We start from the raw sequence: 16,535 nt of genomic DNA on the forward strand, positions 1-16,535 counted from the left end.
AGATGGATGGTGGTCCAGTAGCATTTGATTTGGTCCCTCCAAAGGAGTTGGAGCTTGCTAAGCACTAAGCACTAGTTCAACCCGCTAAGGGTTATGGTTTTCGGTCCACGAAGATGTACTGTCCGAAACTTTTTGCAGTTAAGAAGAAAAAGGCATAACTCCATGAAAGATCCAATCAATTTCAACGCCAAAGCTCATTATTCTCTACCATTATTCAAACAATTTCATTTCATTAAAAGAAAAACATGAAAAGAAAAAAGGAGAACGAGAGATGGGAATTTTCAGTCCAAGGGACAAAGATGGAGAAATCTCGTTTTGATCCTCGATTGAGAAAACAACAATCTGTGTTGCGGTGGAAGCTTGGAGAAGGATGCTGGAAAAAATAGAAAAAGCTCAGTGCTTGGCGTCTTCTTCTTCGCAGAACTTAGAGTACTTGTCTGAATCCATCAGCTTCTCTGCCTCGCCTGCATCACTCAGCTCAACTTTTATGATCCATCCTTGTTCATACGGGCTAGAGTTCACCTGTGAATTCCAACAAAAGAATCTCTCAGCTCGAGACCACAAAATCAAGAATCTCCAAGTTAACGATATTTAAGCAAGCTATTGATAAATCAAATCTATATTGGTTCTCAAAGATCAAGAGTTTCACATCAGCTAAAAGCCTAAAACTTTCCAACACTCACTTATGTAAATAATTTGATCTAGACCTACGAATCTTGAAGACACTTACATTTTAACAGCTGTTGAATAATCAAGTATTTATGCAAAGAATGTTACCCGAGGAATGAATTTGTTAGATCACATGAAAATGACACCCGCAAAACTAAGATTTCGGATTTGATCATGCCAATGAAGTTCTTTTTGGTTCAACACATGGAGTCAATGGTAATATGATTCTGAGTCTGAGATGAGTACTCACCAATCCAGGGGACTCGGTCAGCTCCTCATTGACTTCAACCACCTTACCCGAGACTGGAGAATTGATATCGCTAGTTGCTTTCACACTTTCAACTGCTCCAAAACTCTTCCCTTGTGACACCGAATGTCCTACATCAGGTAACTCCACATAGACCACATCTCCTAAATGGTCCTGCGCGTGATCCGTTATACCAAAGGTTGCTTTATTCCCGTCAATCTTCACCCATTCATGTGAATCAGCATATTTCAAATCCTTCAAAACCACTATAATACACATGCCAACAACAACAACAAAAGAGAATATAATCAGTAAGGTTAAATGGCAAAATAATCAACATTCCTAAAACTTCTTGAAGATCTTCCTTCTCTGTAAACAACATGTTTCAGGCCCAAAACAACAGATTTTCAAAATCTTCCCCAAAACTACTTCAAGAATAAAACTTTAGAGAATAATGCGTATAACATGAACATATCACTCACTACCTCCAAGTTTCTGAACACTTGTAAGAAGATTATCATTATTAACAGAGAGACTCGAGAAATCATATGCAATTTCTGGGATTTGATACGAAAAGGAGAAATATTAGCTAATAGCGATATCCAGAGACAATCAATCCAGCAAAAAGCAAACGCTTTAATCCGATCAGAAGTCGAGAACAAACCAAAAACCAATAAGTTCAAATAGAACAATCTCAGATCAAAAACGCAGAGTAATCAACAGAGGAGATCAAACAAAGAGAAAGGAGATTGAGATTCACCGGAAGAAAACCCTCGTTGAGCAACGGAGATCCTTAGATGAGAAGCAACCCTAGAAGCCCAAAAGAGTCTACAAGCCATTTTTTCGTTGGAGAGATCTCGCACAGATACACAACAACAACAGTGAGAGAGAAAGAGTGCACTCACCGAACGGCTTATTATTATATTCTTACGACAAAGGGTTTGGTGGATTTGCTTTTTTTTTTGCTTATAAAAAATGTCACTTTCTGAAATCATTTGCTCGTAGACCAATTTCGCATCAACTACCCCACTAAAGCAACATCGTGGGTAATGACATAAAACCATATATTATAACACTGTTCAATAGATACAAGGATTCTGATCATAAAAATCCAACCTTTATTAATAAGGCAGATCTAAAAATGCTATCTTTATCAGTTTACAGTTAAAGATTTAGCCATCAGCTTTGGGACAAGAGAACTCACAGTCACGCCCTTGTGCATTGTTCTAAGCACTGAAGTAACTTGTTCCACTTGCTCTTCACTAGAACAAGCCGAAAGAAGAACCTTGGCTGTTCCTCCATCTGGTGCACAACCTGAATCAATCATCTCTTCAAAAACCTCCAGACATTTCACATACAGTTTCTTCCTTGAGTAAGCACCAATCCTCGAGGTCCATGTCACAACGTCTGGTCTGAAATTCTTCTCCTTGAGCTCCACAAAAAGTTCTTCAATTCTCTCCAAGAACCCGGCTTTACCATAGATATTGATCAAAATGTTGTATGTGCTTATATCCGCGGTGCAAGGACCGTTCTCCATCTCGGCTAGAATCTTTTCCATTTTCGTGAACTGCCCTAACCGGCCATATAAGTTGAGCATGCTGTTTAGGACAAATGTATCCGGTTCTACTCCGTTTTCGCTCATTTCTTTCACAATGGCTTCACATTTTGTTACGTCTCTGGCTTTAGAGTAAGCTGATAGAAGCAGCATGTGGGATTTCATCGTCGGTGCTATGCCTAGTCTCTTCATTTCTTCAAACACAGCTTCTGCATCTGGTTCTCACATATATCAAAAACAGAGAATGTAATGTATGTAGCCAATGGACATCCCTGGCGAGATAAGCTTTTTGGTTACCTGAGTGAAGACCTGCTCTGCCATATGCATCAACCATGATATTGTAGGAAGCTCTGTCTGGTTCACATCCCATATGTTGCATTAGAGAGAAAATCTCAGCAGCACCATATGGATAACCTGCACGACTGTCTCCGGATTTTGAGGGCGTTACATTTCAGCTTCATCGATTGCCTGCAATCATTCTTCTATGGGAGAGTTAGGGTAATCACCTATATGACTCCATGAGAGCGTTATAGACATATACATCAGGTTCAAGCCCATCTTCTTGAAGCTGTTCAAATATTTCTTCAGCTTTCTCGCAAAGACCTTCTCTAGCAAATGCATTCACAAGCGCTGTGTATGTGCAGATGTTCGGTTTACATTGGTGACTTCTCATTTCACAATACAATTTCCAGGACATATATGATTTACTTGCCTGCAAGAAAATCAATGACATGAATATGAAATTTCCGAAACCCCAATGTATTCATAGCAAACAAAGTTAGACTATAAACCTTTCCGTATAAATTTATCATCAAGTTGTAAGTTTCAGTGGTTGGTTTGCATCGATCACGCTTCATCCTCTGGAAAACATCAATCGCTTCTTCGGTGTTTCCTTTTCTCTTCATTAACCCCTCAATATAGGCATTGTATACAGTTACACCTATAGTTTCTCAAAACAAGAAAATGTTAATTACAAGAATGACTGAAAACTATGAGCCAGTGTTTGGTACCAATGCATATAAAAAGCTTAGGAGATGCAAAGACATACTTGGAGAAACATGATGATTTTGCATCTCGACTAAAACAACTTCAGCTCTCTCTATGAGCCCTGCCATACAGTATGCCTTTATAAGAAGAGCGTATGTGTCTTCCGTAGGCACATAGCGGGATTCAAGAAGCTGTACATAGAGTGATTCCGCCTCCTTGTACTGGAACTTCTGTCCATAAGCATCTATAAGCAAATTGAAGCAGATTACATCAGGCTGAAAGGAGCTCTTCCTTAAAATCCACTCACACACCTAAGACAAGATTGTAGCTTCAGACAGTTAAAAACTTAAAGAAACTGTAACAATGATTGACAAAAATGAAACTTTTCTAAGAAGGCTAACCAAGATAATAGAATCCCATTTCTTGTTCAAACGAAGTTGCACAGAAACATTGATTAGATCGTCCCATGAGGCATGTGTAGAAGGAAGAGCTCCAAGGACATCAGCTACTTTGTCAGGATCAGTTTCTTTCTGAATAAAGCTCAGAATCTTCTGAGCAATGGGACTCAGAACAGGAAATATCCCATCGACAAACCCGGATCCATATTTCCATCCTCGCCCTCTCAAAGAGCCACCTATATGAAAGAAAAAAAAAACATTCGTAACTCCAAATCTTACAGAGATTCATAAGAAAGTTTCTTAGTTTTTGAGTCTTACATCGTTTCCTGGAGAGTTTCTTCCTGTTAAATCTTTTTAATTTCCCACGTTCATCTATGACAAACCCCTCTTGCTTATAGCTTTTAACAGTGGCACCATTGAGATTTGTGACTCCAAAACCCAAATATCTCTGGAAGCCACTGGAATCAATGAATAAGCAATTCAAAGCGTTTCCAGCTACCAACCTGTAAATCAAAAACCCAATTTCATGAAAATGTTACTCAAAACACTAAGGTAGTAAGTACCAAAGCAAGCAATTCTCAAAATGTTTCAGCAGAAAACCATAATAACACCTGAGCTAAGTTGACACAGATAATCAGTTATATACAAAAATAGGCAACGGTTAATGTCCAAAGCAATAGACTTTATGAACGAACATCCGCTAACTAACAGAGTTGAAGAAATTCTGCAGATGGGTAGTCTCAACTACTCATTTTCTAAAACCGCTAAAAGAACATATGGTTCTTACATGACCGGAGATATTCACAGTCTTGTCCTTGTTGAGGAGATAAATTTTATGTAAATGGAGAGGATGGATAGATAACACAAGCAGAGTATCCGTTTAAGTAGAGGCTCAAGGCCTCAGGCTTCCTTTGTCCTCTTGCCTTTTTTGTTTATTTGGAAAATAAAATAAAAAAAAAGGTACATTTTTCTTTGTAGTTTCAAAACCAATTATTGTGATTTGTAAACCAATTAATTAGAGGGTTAATTGATACAATCCAGTTTTCTAAATAGTTTTGACATCATTCAAAATGTATTTATCTCCACTAGATTGTTATGTTTGTTATGCAATAACCATGTGTTTCGTTTTACGACTTCTCAAGTGACTTTGTATAAGAACATGTCAATGAAAAACCCAAAGTGTCTAATTGTGTGATGGTAGTGTGGTAGTACCATTTTTAGCAATACTTGTGAAGATTTGTAAGTCTGTTTCAACTTTCAAGCAAAAAAAAAAAAACTAAGAAATTTATTATGAAATATTGGTTAATTTTGTTTGCAGTCAAAATTCTTCCATTAGACTTTGGAGAATTTTCATAAAAAACAATTTACTATCTACTTTTAAAATGGAAAAAATGTCAAAAAAATTCGCGAACTTTCCAATTTGGGATGAAAAAAGCATGTACTTTCAAGAAGACAATTAAATCCTAAAGTTTAGTTTGACTTTTGATAAAATGATCAAGTTTTGTTGACTTGACCATTTAGGGCATGTCGTTAAGTTTCCGTCAACCAAACAATCACGGAGTTAACTTTCCGTTAGAATCTCTCTTATATCAAAACGACAGGTCGTTTTGAAAATTAGAAAATAAGAAAGAAAAACAGCATTTCAAGTGAAACGAAATGCTGACCTTCTGAACTAATAGAAGATATTCAACCATTGAGCTGCATTAACATTTTAATATCTTACAGACATAGTATATATATATACATAAAACATAATAATATACAATTAATTAAATATCTGCAATTTATTAAAAATAACAAAACTAAATAAAATCAACAACCAAATATATACAAATATTAAATATGTTTACCCTAAATAAATATTTGGAAATTTCAATTATTTAGTTTGCTATGTTAGTTTCTTCTATATTTTAAAAATTATTGATTTCTAAATTATATAAAACAAACTGAAACTTGGATAAATTAATTTGTATTTATATTATAATATATATAAGATAAATATAAAACATAATTATTCTAACTTGAAATTGATGTAATATTAATAGTTAGATGGAAAATAAATAAATAAAAATTATTTTAGTTACATTATAAGAAAAAGTGATAATTGTATTAATGGTATATATATTTAAATGAAAAGGATTGTATAAACTTAAACTCACATATTTAATATTATATATTCTAATGGTTTCTGTTATTTTTTTATATTATATATATATATATACATGCTCTGTTTACCATAATACAAGAATATTAATGTAGCTCAATGGTTGAGTGTCTCTTATAAGTCCAAAAATTCAGCTGTTCGATTCTCCTTGTTAGCAAATTTTTCTTCTTATATTCTAATGTCCAAAACAACGTCGTTTTGATTTCACGGAGATTCTAACGAAAAGTTAACACCGTGATTGTTTTGTTGACGGAAACTTAACGACAAGCCCTAATTGGCCAGGTCAACAAAACTTAATCATTTTATCAAAAGTCAACCTAAACTTTAGGATTTAAATGTCTTTTTGAAAGTTCATGTTTTTTACGTCCCAAATTTGAAAGTTCACGATTTTTTTGACATTTTTCCCCTTCTAAAATACACAACCTTTTGGTGTTTCTACATTGACCCTCAAGATAATCTTCTTACTCATTTTCATTATCAAAATTTTAACCATATACTATATATATTTATTTATTTATTTTACCACCTATACGAAACAGACTTTAAATATTAATTATGTAAAATCTTCATTTAAAAATTAATCATGGTTACAAGTTAACCACATAGATTACACTTTACTTGATTTACATGATGATTAGATATCTTACACGTACGTCTTTTATCTAAAAAACAATGAAAACCTCTTAATTTTCTAAAAAGAAATTATCTTATTATCACAAACCCTAAATCGATTATACGAGCGAAGTCGACATCGAATCGGAGAATTAAGGGATATATTTCATTGTTTTCGTTTTCTCGATATAAATCCAAGTTGATTCCAGCGAAAGCAAATAAGATAATGTACGAATTTTTGCCATATAATATCGATTATGAATAAAAGATGCAAATTGTCTAATGTGCTATCGATTATGCATATTGTTGAGTTCCTCTATTTTGATTGCATCGTCTTTGAATGATCTCTAACTATTCTTATCCAATTCTGATTAAAAAACATTCATTTGTAAGTTTGTTTTTCTTCGACTGTGAACTCTATACTGCAAATCGATTTAGAACATATGGGCTATGATCAATAAATAAGAAAACATCAAAACATATTGACAAAACTATTGTTCAAACTAGTGTTCCACACTAAAGATTACTACTAGTTAGATGTTTTTGATGCAATTTGGTAGATTGGAGGTTTGTAAAAAGAGTTTTTTTTCCTTGATTTATATGATGAAAATGAGTCAACATTTCACTGTTTTTCCGTTGAAAACTTAGTGGGTGATTGATTGGGCTATAACTGTAGAGTTTTTGCTGTAGAGATTTTGTTGTAACTGTGTTGGCGGTAGTTGTAACTTTTATTGCTGTAAGTTTTTTATTTTAAATAATTTATAAAAAAATGGATTAATAAAATATAATAGTTATAATAAAAAAAATTATAGTAAATAAAATATCTTGTATTACTAATTTAAATAAATATATTATGATGATATAAAAGTAAAATATAATAAATATTTTTTTTGTTATATATTTATGTTGATAATTTTAACTTTTTGTATTTATTTAATGAATTAAAATTTCTACAGTCAAAAGAATATGACTTTGAGAATTTACTCTCCTACAACCTTAAAAATAAAAATAAATAAAAATTAAACTATAAGTTTTAAAAAAAAACTACAAGTACGTAATCAAAACTTTAAAAAAAATTAAGGTTGTAAGTCTGACTTACAACCTAATCAATCATTTAGGGTTATTAGTGTAATTTGACGGGGAGAAAAAAAAAGATTTTGTTTGGGGACCTACCAACAAGAATAAAAGATTCGAGTAATTCGCATTGCAAAATCCGGAATATTTAAGAGAGAACCCATACGAAAACTGCAATAAACCCACTCTCCCCCTCGATCTTTGCGTTTAATATCTATATCCTCCTCCGATCTTCGTCCCCCTCCTTCGCCGTTTCGTTTTCCGGTAATACTCCAAAAAAAGTATAAATAAAACTCCCGATCGTTCGTGCTTTCTCTTCTCCTTCATTGATTTCAATAGATATCTATCTTCCTTGCTTACTATTTTTTCTCGTTTATGGTTTTTTTTTCTTTTCATGTATGTTTGTGATAGAAGTCGAATTTAAAAACCAGGAAACTCCAAGCCGTGATTTTTTTTCCCAGGTTTGATTGGTTCTTCTGCATTGCTTTTCTTAAAAATTCTCCATTTAATGTTCATGGCTACTGTTTAATTATCTGTGAATATGCTTGAGAGATTAGTTACGTCGCCGTTTTGATTTATCTGTGGATGTTCAATAGCGTCACTAACTTCTTTCTTTTCTTCGGTATTTGTTGCTTTATTTGCTTACTTGTTCTAAAACTTTTTTTAAATTGGAATTTGGGGTTTTACTGTTTACATTATTCAGTTTGCTCTGTCTTAGTTCAACAAATGAAGGAAAGTTGTTATTTTAGTTTTCTGTAACAGCAATGCCTAAAAATCGGAGGATGATGGAGGAATTTAATGGTGCTTCTTCTGGAGGAGAGCCGGAGTATGGTGCTATTTTCATGTCCAATAACTCAACCAGGAAGGAATGCCTTAGCCGAAAGCTTTTCGGTTTGCCAATTGGGCTAGGAGGATTTGTTAAACATGTTAAAGCTGGAATGATGTTGTTTTTGTTTGAATTCGAGAAGAGAGAGCTACATGGTGTGTTTCAGGCTTGCTCTGATGGTGCAATAAACATTGAGCCTAATGCTTTCCGCTCTTCTGGGAAACAGTTTCCTGCTCAGGTACTTGGGATTCACTTTCTTCTAGTTTTTGTTTTTACTAAGTTTGTGTCTAACATTTGTTTGATCCCATTTTCTTAGGTCAAGTTTACTGAGAAGTGGCGTTGTAGGCCACTTTGTGAAAGTGAGTTTGGTAATGCTATCCATGAAAATTACTTCACACCAACAAAGTTTAATTTTGGACTCTCCAAGGCTCAGGTGTGTGCTTAAACAACATTCCTGAATTTTAATTGTTATTGTTTGGTCTTAATATTACTTATGTGGTGTGACACTTTCAGTTTGAAAATGTTTATGTATAGGTTCAAAGGCTATTGAAGTTGTTTAGCATGAAGAAGGTAGAGAGATCACGACTGAGAGAAACTGCAGCTCCGAAACCGTTAAGGAAATCTGAAAATACAGTTGGTGATCGTGGCTTTAGGAATCGTTGTGCAGGAGAAATGGATGAAGATGTTGACCGTGAGTTTCCCTTCAGAGTTACACCTTCAGGAGATCATCGAGGTCGTAGGTTAACAGAGAATTATGGTTTTGGGGAGGAATCTGATAGTGGACTAGAGTATGATCCAACTAAAGGGAATGAGTACTCCAGACTTGTTGATCCCAAACTGCATGGGTTGAAGGATAGATTACGATGTAAGGTTACCATGAATAATAACTTTGGCACAGATGCTTCAACTAAGAATTCGTATAATTCTCTAGTTAATGATCGAAAAGTCCCGAAGAACTTGAGACACGCTGCAAATGGATGGTTAGAAAGTGAGTACCATGAAAAAGATGGTATCGCACAGGCAAGTTTGTGGTCTAACAACAAGGAACGCCTTAATTTTGAGTCAGATCCAGTGGTTCCTGCTCAAAGCTCAGTACCTCCAGACTTACCATATGAAACAAACACAGGATACTATGACCCTGATCATCCCAGCATCATGGGAGATGCAACAATGACAAGCTCTAGGCATGGTCTTGGTGCACCTAATGTTGATCTAACTGGCTCAGCTTCCTTTACAGCGAACTCAAATTATGGATTTGGAGAAGATATTATACCTTTTGGTGATTATGTCAGTGACGCCTTGCCCTCCGAGAGATTCCAACCATTCCCTGATGAGCATAATGGTACAAGCATGAACACTAGTAGTCTGGGCTCGGGTGGTTTCTATATTCCAATGCCTATTGAACATTGGAATGGTCATTTGCGTCACTCTCAGTTTCTTGGTCCCTTAACTTCTGCAGGGGGCACTGAGAACATGAGGGAGTTTGAAAGGCCGATGTACTCAGACCGTAACATCTTCCCTTCATTTGTTTATCCTTCATCATCAAGGGGTTTGTCTACTAAGGACGGACTCAACAATGAACTTCAAACATATCAACACCCGGAAGAATTTGGAGATCATGTTTCTTATACAACTGATATGGTGGTTCGGGGTCCCAGTATTCACCCTTCTTTTACCAATCCTTCAACATCTGGGGATGGAGCTGATTTGTATCCAGAGAACAGAGCCAATAACGAAGTTCAAGCTTATCAACCGCATAAAGAATTTGGCGGTGATGCTTTTGACTCTAACAATAGGGTGACTCATCGTGTTAGTCCTGCTAAACTTGAAAGAAACAGAACCAGACCAAGTGTCTTTAATAGGTTGGGTGGGCGTTTAAAACAACTTGATGCTGAAAGGGATACGTCTCCTGACACTGAATCAGTAGATGAGGTCATGGCCTTTTTAAATGACTGTCACAAAGATTGGATGGAGCAAAAAAGAGCAAATATGAGTAATTCTGAAGATGTTGCAATACCGAAGAAGAAAAAGGAAAAGATTCATACAGCAGAGGTACTTGACAATGATTTGATGCTTACTTTTACTGAGACTACTCCAGATGATCTGTTGGATTGTGAAGGAAGTATGGAACATAGTGTTCAAAAGCTACCATTCATTGATTTTAAGCGCCGTAGCAGAGCTCAAAGGAGCCTTGGTAATCCAACTCAAGGGTGTAAAGACAACCCCGAACATTCAGCTTCTCCGAACAAGAAAAGGAAGCTGCTGAGACCAAAACTCGTTGAAGATGACTCAGAAAAGGATAGAGAAAACAAAGCTGGTCCTATTAAAATTGTCTTGGCCTCAGAAAAAGATAGAGGAAACAATGATCTGACTGTAAAAGTCTTGGCCTCACAGTCACCTACTAAAGTCCATGTCCATGACTTCCTTGGACGTAATGAAGGCGACTCGCAAATGGATAGAGGTAGGAATGATAATCCTATTGAAACTGTCTTGGCCTCACAGTCAGCTACTGAAGTCCCCGTCCATGACTTCCTTGGACGTAATGAATGTGACTCGCAAAAGGATGATAATCCTGTTGAAAATTTATTGGCCTCACAGTCAGCTACTGAAGTCCACGTCCGTGACTTCTTTGGACGTAATGAAGATGACTCGGAAAAGAATAAAGGAAACAATAATGATCCTGCTGAAAATTTCTTGGCCTTAGAGTATGCTTCTGAAGTCCCCTTCCATGACTTCCTTGGACGTGATGAACGATAAACACTCAACTGGAGTTGGAAACACTTACGAACAGAACAAGGCCTCTTCAAGGATGCTTCTACAATAGAAGGTGAGGGTGTTCTCTAGCTGTTGTGTCATTTTGGTGGAGTAAGTGTCTTCTTAATCATGTTGACTGTACTATATATAGTACTGTCATAGAACAATGCCTACATACTTTGGCAGTACAGCCGTTTTGAGGTAGTTGTGGAGTTTTATGCTAATGTCAAAGCATGTGTTTGGTTCAGAAACTTTGTCAAGTGAATCTTGACAGCTAGTAATACCTAGATTTTGTAGTCTTAAACAATCAAATGCATAGAATCGACTAGGCAAGGAAAAGATAAACCATATACAGGTTTCCCCAAGCTTCAAGCTCAAGGCTTTGGTGAAAAGAGGTAACAAACATGATAGTCTCTAATTCATAGCGTTTGGTCCAAAGCATCTGTTCCTATTAAGATCCCAAACCCATTGAATTAGATACTTTCTTCCTTTAACGCCCTTCACATTATACACATTCCTCCACCTATCCTTATACACACTTCCCATATAGCCTCCTCCTCCTCCTGACCCATACACTCCCAAACATAAATCCGCTATCTCTGTCGGTGCTGTCGCGTCCTCTCCTCCATACCATCCGTTTAACATCGGGTTACTCGACACTTCTGCCAGCTCATGAGCTATCACACTGATCATCCCATCGATTCCTACCTCTCCATTTGGCGGTTTCATCTTCTCTCTGGCTACAAACCCGCTCCCCGGAAATGGCTTAGGCTGTGCAAATGGGTACGCACACATTTCTGGACACTGTCTCTCACTGTTGCCCACCCAAGCATACGGTACGGTTGCACCCACAACGCTTGGGAAAGTGAAGTAATGAAACCCGCAAATCGCTCTGCAGAACTCTTGCATCTCTACATCATCCGAGGTCAAGACTAAGTACAAGCCGTTTACAGCGTTTAGTGGTAACTTGGAAGTCAAGGCAGTTCTGATCACAGACTGAACAGAGAAGCGAGTGAGATGAGATCCATGAGAGTACGTTGAGTCGTGGAACTCTCCGGATAAGACAAGAGTGTCGGTGATGTTGGAACCTGTCTGGTCTCTGTATAGCCTCACTGTCTTCCACCAGTTGGATACTGACGGGTACTGAGCCGGTGCCGGTGCAGAGACAGAGTAGAGAAAGTCTCGGATTATAGATTGGTGAGTTGGGTTCCATCGGCCGTACCAAATGATGTAGAGACTCGTCACCGGCGAGGATATGACCGGACCCAAGTGGTATTGAAGGTCAACGAGATCGGAGGAGCCTTCATAGTTCTTGCTCTCGTCGAAGAACTGTCCATTGGATGTGAGCAAGAGTGAGAAGAAGAAGAAGACGATGATGAGAGACATCGTCTCGGTGGGTTTATGATTTGCTTAGTGGGAACGTTGGAAATCTTATTATAGGGAGTGGAGTGATTACTTTTCATTAGTTTATTTTGGTAAAGTAAATTTCTATTTCAAGTTTTAACTACCCACCAAAAAGTTTTCACCAACTTAAAAATTTGTGAAGATAATCCATAAATGGTACAATTTGCATCAAAATGACTAGAAATGACATAAAGAAATGTAAATAGTTTTAAAAGTTGAAGAGGTTAAATTAGAAATGAACTGCAATATTTCTATTTATTTCATAAGGTAGTTTTGATTTGTACATGTAATTATATGTTTTCACAGAAGATGTCGGTTAAGTACAACTTTTGAGCTTGATTGGTGGAACTGTTAAGGCCCTTGACCAAAAAGCATGTTTACCTCTAATGATTTCTCTTGTCAAAATAGATTCGTGAAAGCTAATGAAAAGTAGTAAAAGGGTAAAATCATAATTGCATAAAATTTTATAAGACCCAATTACGAAAGTTAGAGAAGTTTCTCTTGTTAACCAGAAACACTGAATTAAGCATTGACATAAAGATATTTTTACTCTTGTATGTAATATTTACCATCTACTATTTCAATAATTGCACTCATCGCTAGTCACTTTATCTTAGTGCCAGTGGAAAGTTGTCACACATTGAGCTGCTTCTATTAAGGTTTGGTTCTTTAGTTTTTAAAAAGACAAAACTTTTTCCCCTATGGATTGATTCACTCCTTTTAACGAGGGCTCTTTCTCCAGATTCATGAGTCAAAATTAAAAACTCTAAATCTTCACCGGTTTATTGTCCCATTTGGGTTTTAGTGATTACCTTTAAATTTCATCAAACTTAAGCTTATACAATTTTGCTACAGAACTTGGTCCCGATACGTCTATTGTCCGCAAAGAATAATAATACTATGCACAACTACGACATAAAATTTCGGGGGTTTAATCAAATCGCCATCAAACCAATCTAAACCCGGAAACTGGTATAAGAGATCAATTTCCTGGTTCAGCTAAAAAAACTTTGGCTTCTTTAGTTTGGGCTCACCTAGATGCAACGATATGTTAACCTCTTCTTCGGAACTGTTCTTTAAAGCCATGAGATTATCCAATTTGGGTATCTCTTGCCCTTTAATGGCGGAAGTAGACTCGTTAACCGATATAGGAGCAATGAAGATATGTTCCTCAACTTCAAGTGTTGGTTTGATTGCTTCTTCTATATGGAACTCAGGCGGAATAAATGGCTCAAAGCTCTCATCTTGTTTGTCTCCTGATGGAACCGGGTCAGGCGGGGATGACTGGCTAACGGTTGAATCAAGGGCTGTAACCGAAGTGTTTCTTTCTTCTCGTGCTGCTGCTGCTGCTGCAAGTGTACAAAAGTCAAAAGAACAAGTCATGAGAACTTGGGAACCATTGTCATACAAGTGCTAGGAAAAGAGTTCTAAAACCTTCAAGTTCATGGTTGGATGTGATGAGATCAAGCTCCAAGAGATCCAAAAGGCGACCAAGATCAACTCCGCTTGTCCAGTTCTCGGGTTCTTGACCGGCTATTAGTTTAAGTCTTCCTCGGTTGGCTGTTCCTCCCCAAATGATCCCAACTGGTCGTGGCTTCTGACCATTTGGACCCGTTAAGAGTATTAGGCTTCCACTGTCACCTTCAAGGTCAAAAGTTTGCTGGTTTTCACCAATGACCAGAAAATCCGTGAGGAAACAGATCCCTTTCTCGTCGTTGTATTCCAATGCATAAGCCATTATGGTTCCGGTGGTATATCCAGAGCTTCTTCCAACTTTGACAACTTGTTTCCCAATAAGGCTATCAATTGGGGATTGCAAGTCTATAACGTGCACATCTCCTATCTCACCAATGCCCTTTATCAACGTAGTTACATTGCTCGTGTTGAAATCTTCTGCAAAAGGAATAAAGGCACCATCCGCTCTCACAAACGTTTCTGCATTGGGATAGATATGAAAGATGCCCTGTATAGTCAGTACTCAGTATGAAACAAGAGTGTCCAAATATGCCAGTTCCTGAACAGAAAGATGCAGAGATTTGCTATGAAATTATAACTGGAGTACCTGGATTTGTGCCAGCAAATATGCCATACCACTGATCATCTGTGATAAACGATGTTGCTCTCTCAACTGCACCGAGGTAGACACCCGGTCCAAGGCTTGGAGGTAAAGGATGAAACATTTTCTGGCTTGGATAATCCAAATCAACTGCGACATGCCGATTGGTAAGGAAACCAACCTGGTGGTTACCTGTTCTGCTTTTCACTATAGCTCCCAAGGTTCCATATGTTTCTTGGCTTGCAACCTACACAACATGAAACAAAACTGAGACTTTACGCTTATAGGTTGCAGAAGATGGAAGGAAAAAACAACGATGTACCTGAGAACCAGAGCCAATGCAGGGATCACTTCCTCTCAAACCATCTACAAGTTCATTATAAACTTGTTCCTTTGGTGTTGCAGCAGGAGCACCGTAGTATTGGAATTCCACAACATCTACATCGCACCATACCCCTCCAGGACCCTATTATGAAATGAACACATCGCTTATCATATATGCTCCGATAAAATTTCTGAAAGGCTATGTGTAGAAGGGAATAGAACACAAGATAACTCCACCTCAAGGGCAGAAGGAAGGCACTGCATTGGATTTAGCCATTGCCTATGGACTTTCCTAGCAACAAAGACAAGTATCGCTGGAACATTCGTTAGAACACCACGGCTGATCCGAAACCCAACCGCAGTACCAAGGCTGAAGCGGCGCAGGATTTTACTATGAAACGCTCTGATGGTCATGAGCTCAAGCAAAGTAGTGGCTTGTTGTCCTGATGGCAACCTGCCAACAGTTTCTGGTAAAACCCCTTTCTGGAGATTACCAAAGTAGTTAGCTCGGTCTTCAACAGTGTCGTTAAGCCTGCTGAGCGTAGGCCAGGAGAAGTAAGGGGCATTGCTCTCAGCATGTTGGATGTTGAGTGTGAATGGCTGAAGAGGAGATGGACTTGAAGATGATGGAAGACTCAAGTGATTGCAGTGATGATTTCTCTCCAAATCCAAAGCAGAATCCTCCGATTCAGAAGAAGCTGCTGCTTGGATGAATCTCTGACCCCAAGCTCCCAAATTCATCTCCTTTTACAATGCTACTTATTAAAGATAACACCACCGTACCTTTTTCACCTCTGTCACAACGCAAAACAAGAGATAGAAGAGACTTCAGCTTCCTAAATTACAACACTTGAACTGATGATATAAACTTAAAAATGGCATCTTTGATTCTTTATAAGAGAAAAATCATCCCAAACTTCGTTTATGAACCCTACAAGTCAAGTAACCTATAGAATTACCTTGAAATTTTCAAATTACAATCGGAAAACAAGATGATACGCAACGCCTCAAAAGAAGGAAGAAAACATAAACGAACCCAGAATCTAACATCATGTAAGAAGCCTAAAGAAATCAACTTTGAGATAATCCAGCGAAGATTCTCGAAGGCGCGAAAAACTCACCGACAGCACAATTCGTCGGAGTAGCTGCGAGAACTTCATGGAGAAATGGGAGCTAAGACGGAGAATCAGCAGTGATGAAAGAGAAGTAGCTGCATTTAGAGAGATGGGGAGAGAGAGAAAGTGAGGATTGCAGAGAAAACTGGAGGAGGAAGAAGAAGAAGAAGACCAGAGAGAGAAGAGCAATAGGAGCTGCATAATAATCTGGAGTTACTGTTGATGGTGGTTGTGAATACAGTAGAGCGAGAATTATCTTCCTTTTTCTTTGTTTTGTCGACGCATGAATTAATTTATCACATTATAATGTCAACCAATACAAATCTCTTTTTAAATTGTTTTTCTTCTAC

At 37.4% G+C, this 16,535-nt stretch overlaps 5 protein-coding genes across 13 annotated transcripts; 1 reads left to right on the forward strand and 4 right to left on the reverse strand.

Moving 5' to 3' along the window:
* Window positions 1–119: 119 nt before the first annotated feature.
* Window positions 120–1,887, reverse strand: AT2G35120 (Single hybrid motif superfamily protein). Its single transcript, NM_129065.4, has 3 exons — window positions 1,677–1,887; window positions 920–1,182; window positions 120–522 (listed from the first exon to the last, which is right to left on the reverse strand). Exons 1-3 carry the CDS (start codon window positions 1,753–1,755, stop codon window positions 394–396), a joined length of 471 nt encoding a protein of 156 aa, NP_181057.1. The 5' UTR covers window positions 1,756–1,887; the 3' UTR covers window positions 120–393.
* Window positions 1,888–1,929: 42 nt separating this feature from the next.
* AT2G35130 (Tetratricopeptide repeat (TPR)-like superfamily protein) lies at window positions 1,930–4,710 on the reverse strand (the record flags this gene model as incomplete). Of its 3 annotated transcripts, NM_001202753.1 has the most annotated exons (9): window positions 1,930–2,686; window positions 2,769–2,893; window positions 2,978–3,183; window positions 3,263–3,420; window positions 3,520–3,769; window positions 3,860–4,092; window positions 4,175–4,359; window positions 4,420–4,472; window positions 4,539–4,710. In NM_001202753.1, 9 exons carry the CDS (start codon window positions 4,551–4,553, stop codon window positions 2,070–2,072), a joined length of 1,842 nt encoding a protein of 613 aa, NP_001189682.1. In that variant the 3' UTR covers window positions 1,930–2,069. The 3 variants fall into 3 exon arrangements, with proteins under 3 accessions (NP_001189682.1, NP_001323666.1, NP_181058.1); NM_001336541.1 differs by lacking the exon at window positions 4,420–4,472 and having other exon boundaries at window positions 3,263–3,411; window positions 4,644–4,645; NM_129066.2 differs by lacking the exon at window positions 4,420–4,472 and having other exon boundaries at window positions 4,644–4,645.
* Window positions 4,711–7,871: 3,161 nt separating this feature from the next.
* Window positions 7,872–11,289, forward strand: AT2G35140 (DCD (Development and Cell Death) domain protein; the record flags this gene model as incomplete). Of its 6 annotated transcripts, NM_001336542.1 has the most annotated exons (5): window positions 7,872–7,970; window positions 8,118–8,167; window positions 8,456–8,770; window positions 8,849–8,965; window positions 9,067–11,289. In NM_001336542.1, the coding sequence occupies exons 3-5, from the start codon at window positions 8,471–8,473 to the stop codon at window positions 11,287–11,289; spliced, it is 2,640 nt and encodes an 879-aa protein (NP_001318357.1). In that variant the 5' UTR covers window positions 7,872–7,970; window positions 8,118–8,167; window positions 8,456–8,470. The 6 variants fall into 6 exon arrangements, with proteins under 6 accessions (NP_001318357.1, NP_001323920.1, NP_001323922.1 ...); NM_001336545.1 differs by having other exon boundaries at window positions 7,872–8,167; NM_001336544.1 differs by having other exon boundaries at window positions 8,118–8,770.
* Window positions 11,290–11,527: 238 nt separating this feature from the next.
* EXL7 (EXORDIUM like 7) lies at window positions 11,528–12,692 on the reverse strand. The gene has a single exon (NM_129068.2). It carries the CDS (start codon window positions 12,670–12,672, stop codon window positions 11,701–11,703), a length of 972 nt encoding a protein of 323 aa, NP_565797.1. The 5' UTR covers window positions 12,673–12,692; the 3' UTR covers window positions 11,528–11,700.
* Window positions 12,693–13,446: 754 nt separating this feature from the next.
* On the reverse strand, window positions 13,447–16,503 carry AT2G35155 (Trypsin family protein). Of its 2 annotated transcripts, none has more exons than NM_129069.3 (6): window positions 16,192–16,503; window positions 15,308–15,864; window positions 15,069–15,212; window positions 14,753–14,993; window positions 14,125–14,625; window positions 13,447–14,039 (listed from the first exon to the last, which is right to left on the reverse strand). In NM_129069.3, the coding sequence occupies exons 2-6, from the start codon at window positions 15,809–15,811 to the stop codon at window positions 13,690–13,692; spliced, it is 1,740 nt and encodes a 579-aa protein (NP_565798.1). In that variant the 5' UTR covers window positions 15,812–15,864; window positions 16,192–16,503; the 3' UTR covers window positions 13,447–13,689. The 2 variants fall into 2 exon arrangements, with proteins under 2 accessions (NP_565798.1, NP_001323461.1); NM_001336546.1 differs by having other exon boundaries at window positions 16,030–16,503.
* Between the last annotated feature and the right edge of the window lie 32 nt (window positions 16,504–16,535).

The sequence above is a fragment of the Arabidopsis thaliana genome, chromosome 2 (genome assembly GCF_000001735.4).
Source record: "Arabidopsis thaliana chromosome 2, partial sequence".
In the NCBI taxonomy this organism is placed as follows: domain Eukaryota; kingdom Viridiplantae; phylum Streptophyta; class Magnoliopsida; order Brassicales; family Brassicaceae; genus Arabidopsis; species Arabidopsis thaliana.

Coding starts and splice junctions, on each gene's coding strand:
- AT2G35120 (NM_129065.4), bottom strand. CDS start 1,755: ATGGCTTGTAGACTCTTTTGGGCTTCTAGGGTTGCTTCTCATCTAAGG. Junction 1,183..1,676: donor TCAACGAGGGTTTTCTTCCG/GTGAATCTCAAT, acceptor TGTGTATTATAG/TGGTTTTGAAGGATTTGAAA. Junction 523..919: donor TGACCGAGTCCCCTGGATTG/GTGAGTACTCAT, acceptor TGGAATTCACAG/GTGAACTCTAGCCCGTATGA.
- EXL7 (NM_129068.2), bottom strand. CDS start 12,672: ATGTCTCTCATCATCGTCTTCTTCTTCTTCTCACTCTTGCTCACATCC.
- AT2G35155 (NM_129069.3), bottom strand. CDS start 15,811: ATGAATTTGGGAGCTTGGGGTCAGAGATTCATCCAAGCAGCAGCTTCT. Junction 14,994..15,068: donor GCATTGGCTCTGGTTCTCAG/GTACATCGTTGT, acceptor CATGTTGTGTAG/GTTGCAAGCCAAGAAACATA. Junction 14,626..14,752: donor ATTTGCTGGCACAAATCCAG/GTACTCCAGTTA, acceptor ATCCCAATGCAG/AAACGTTTGTGAGAGCGGAT.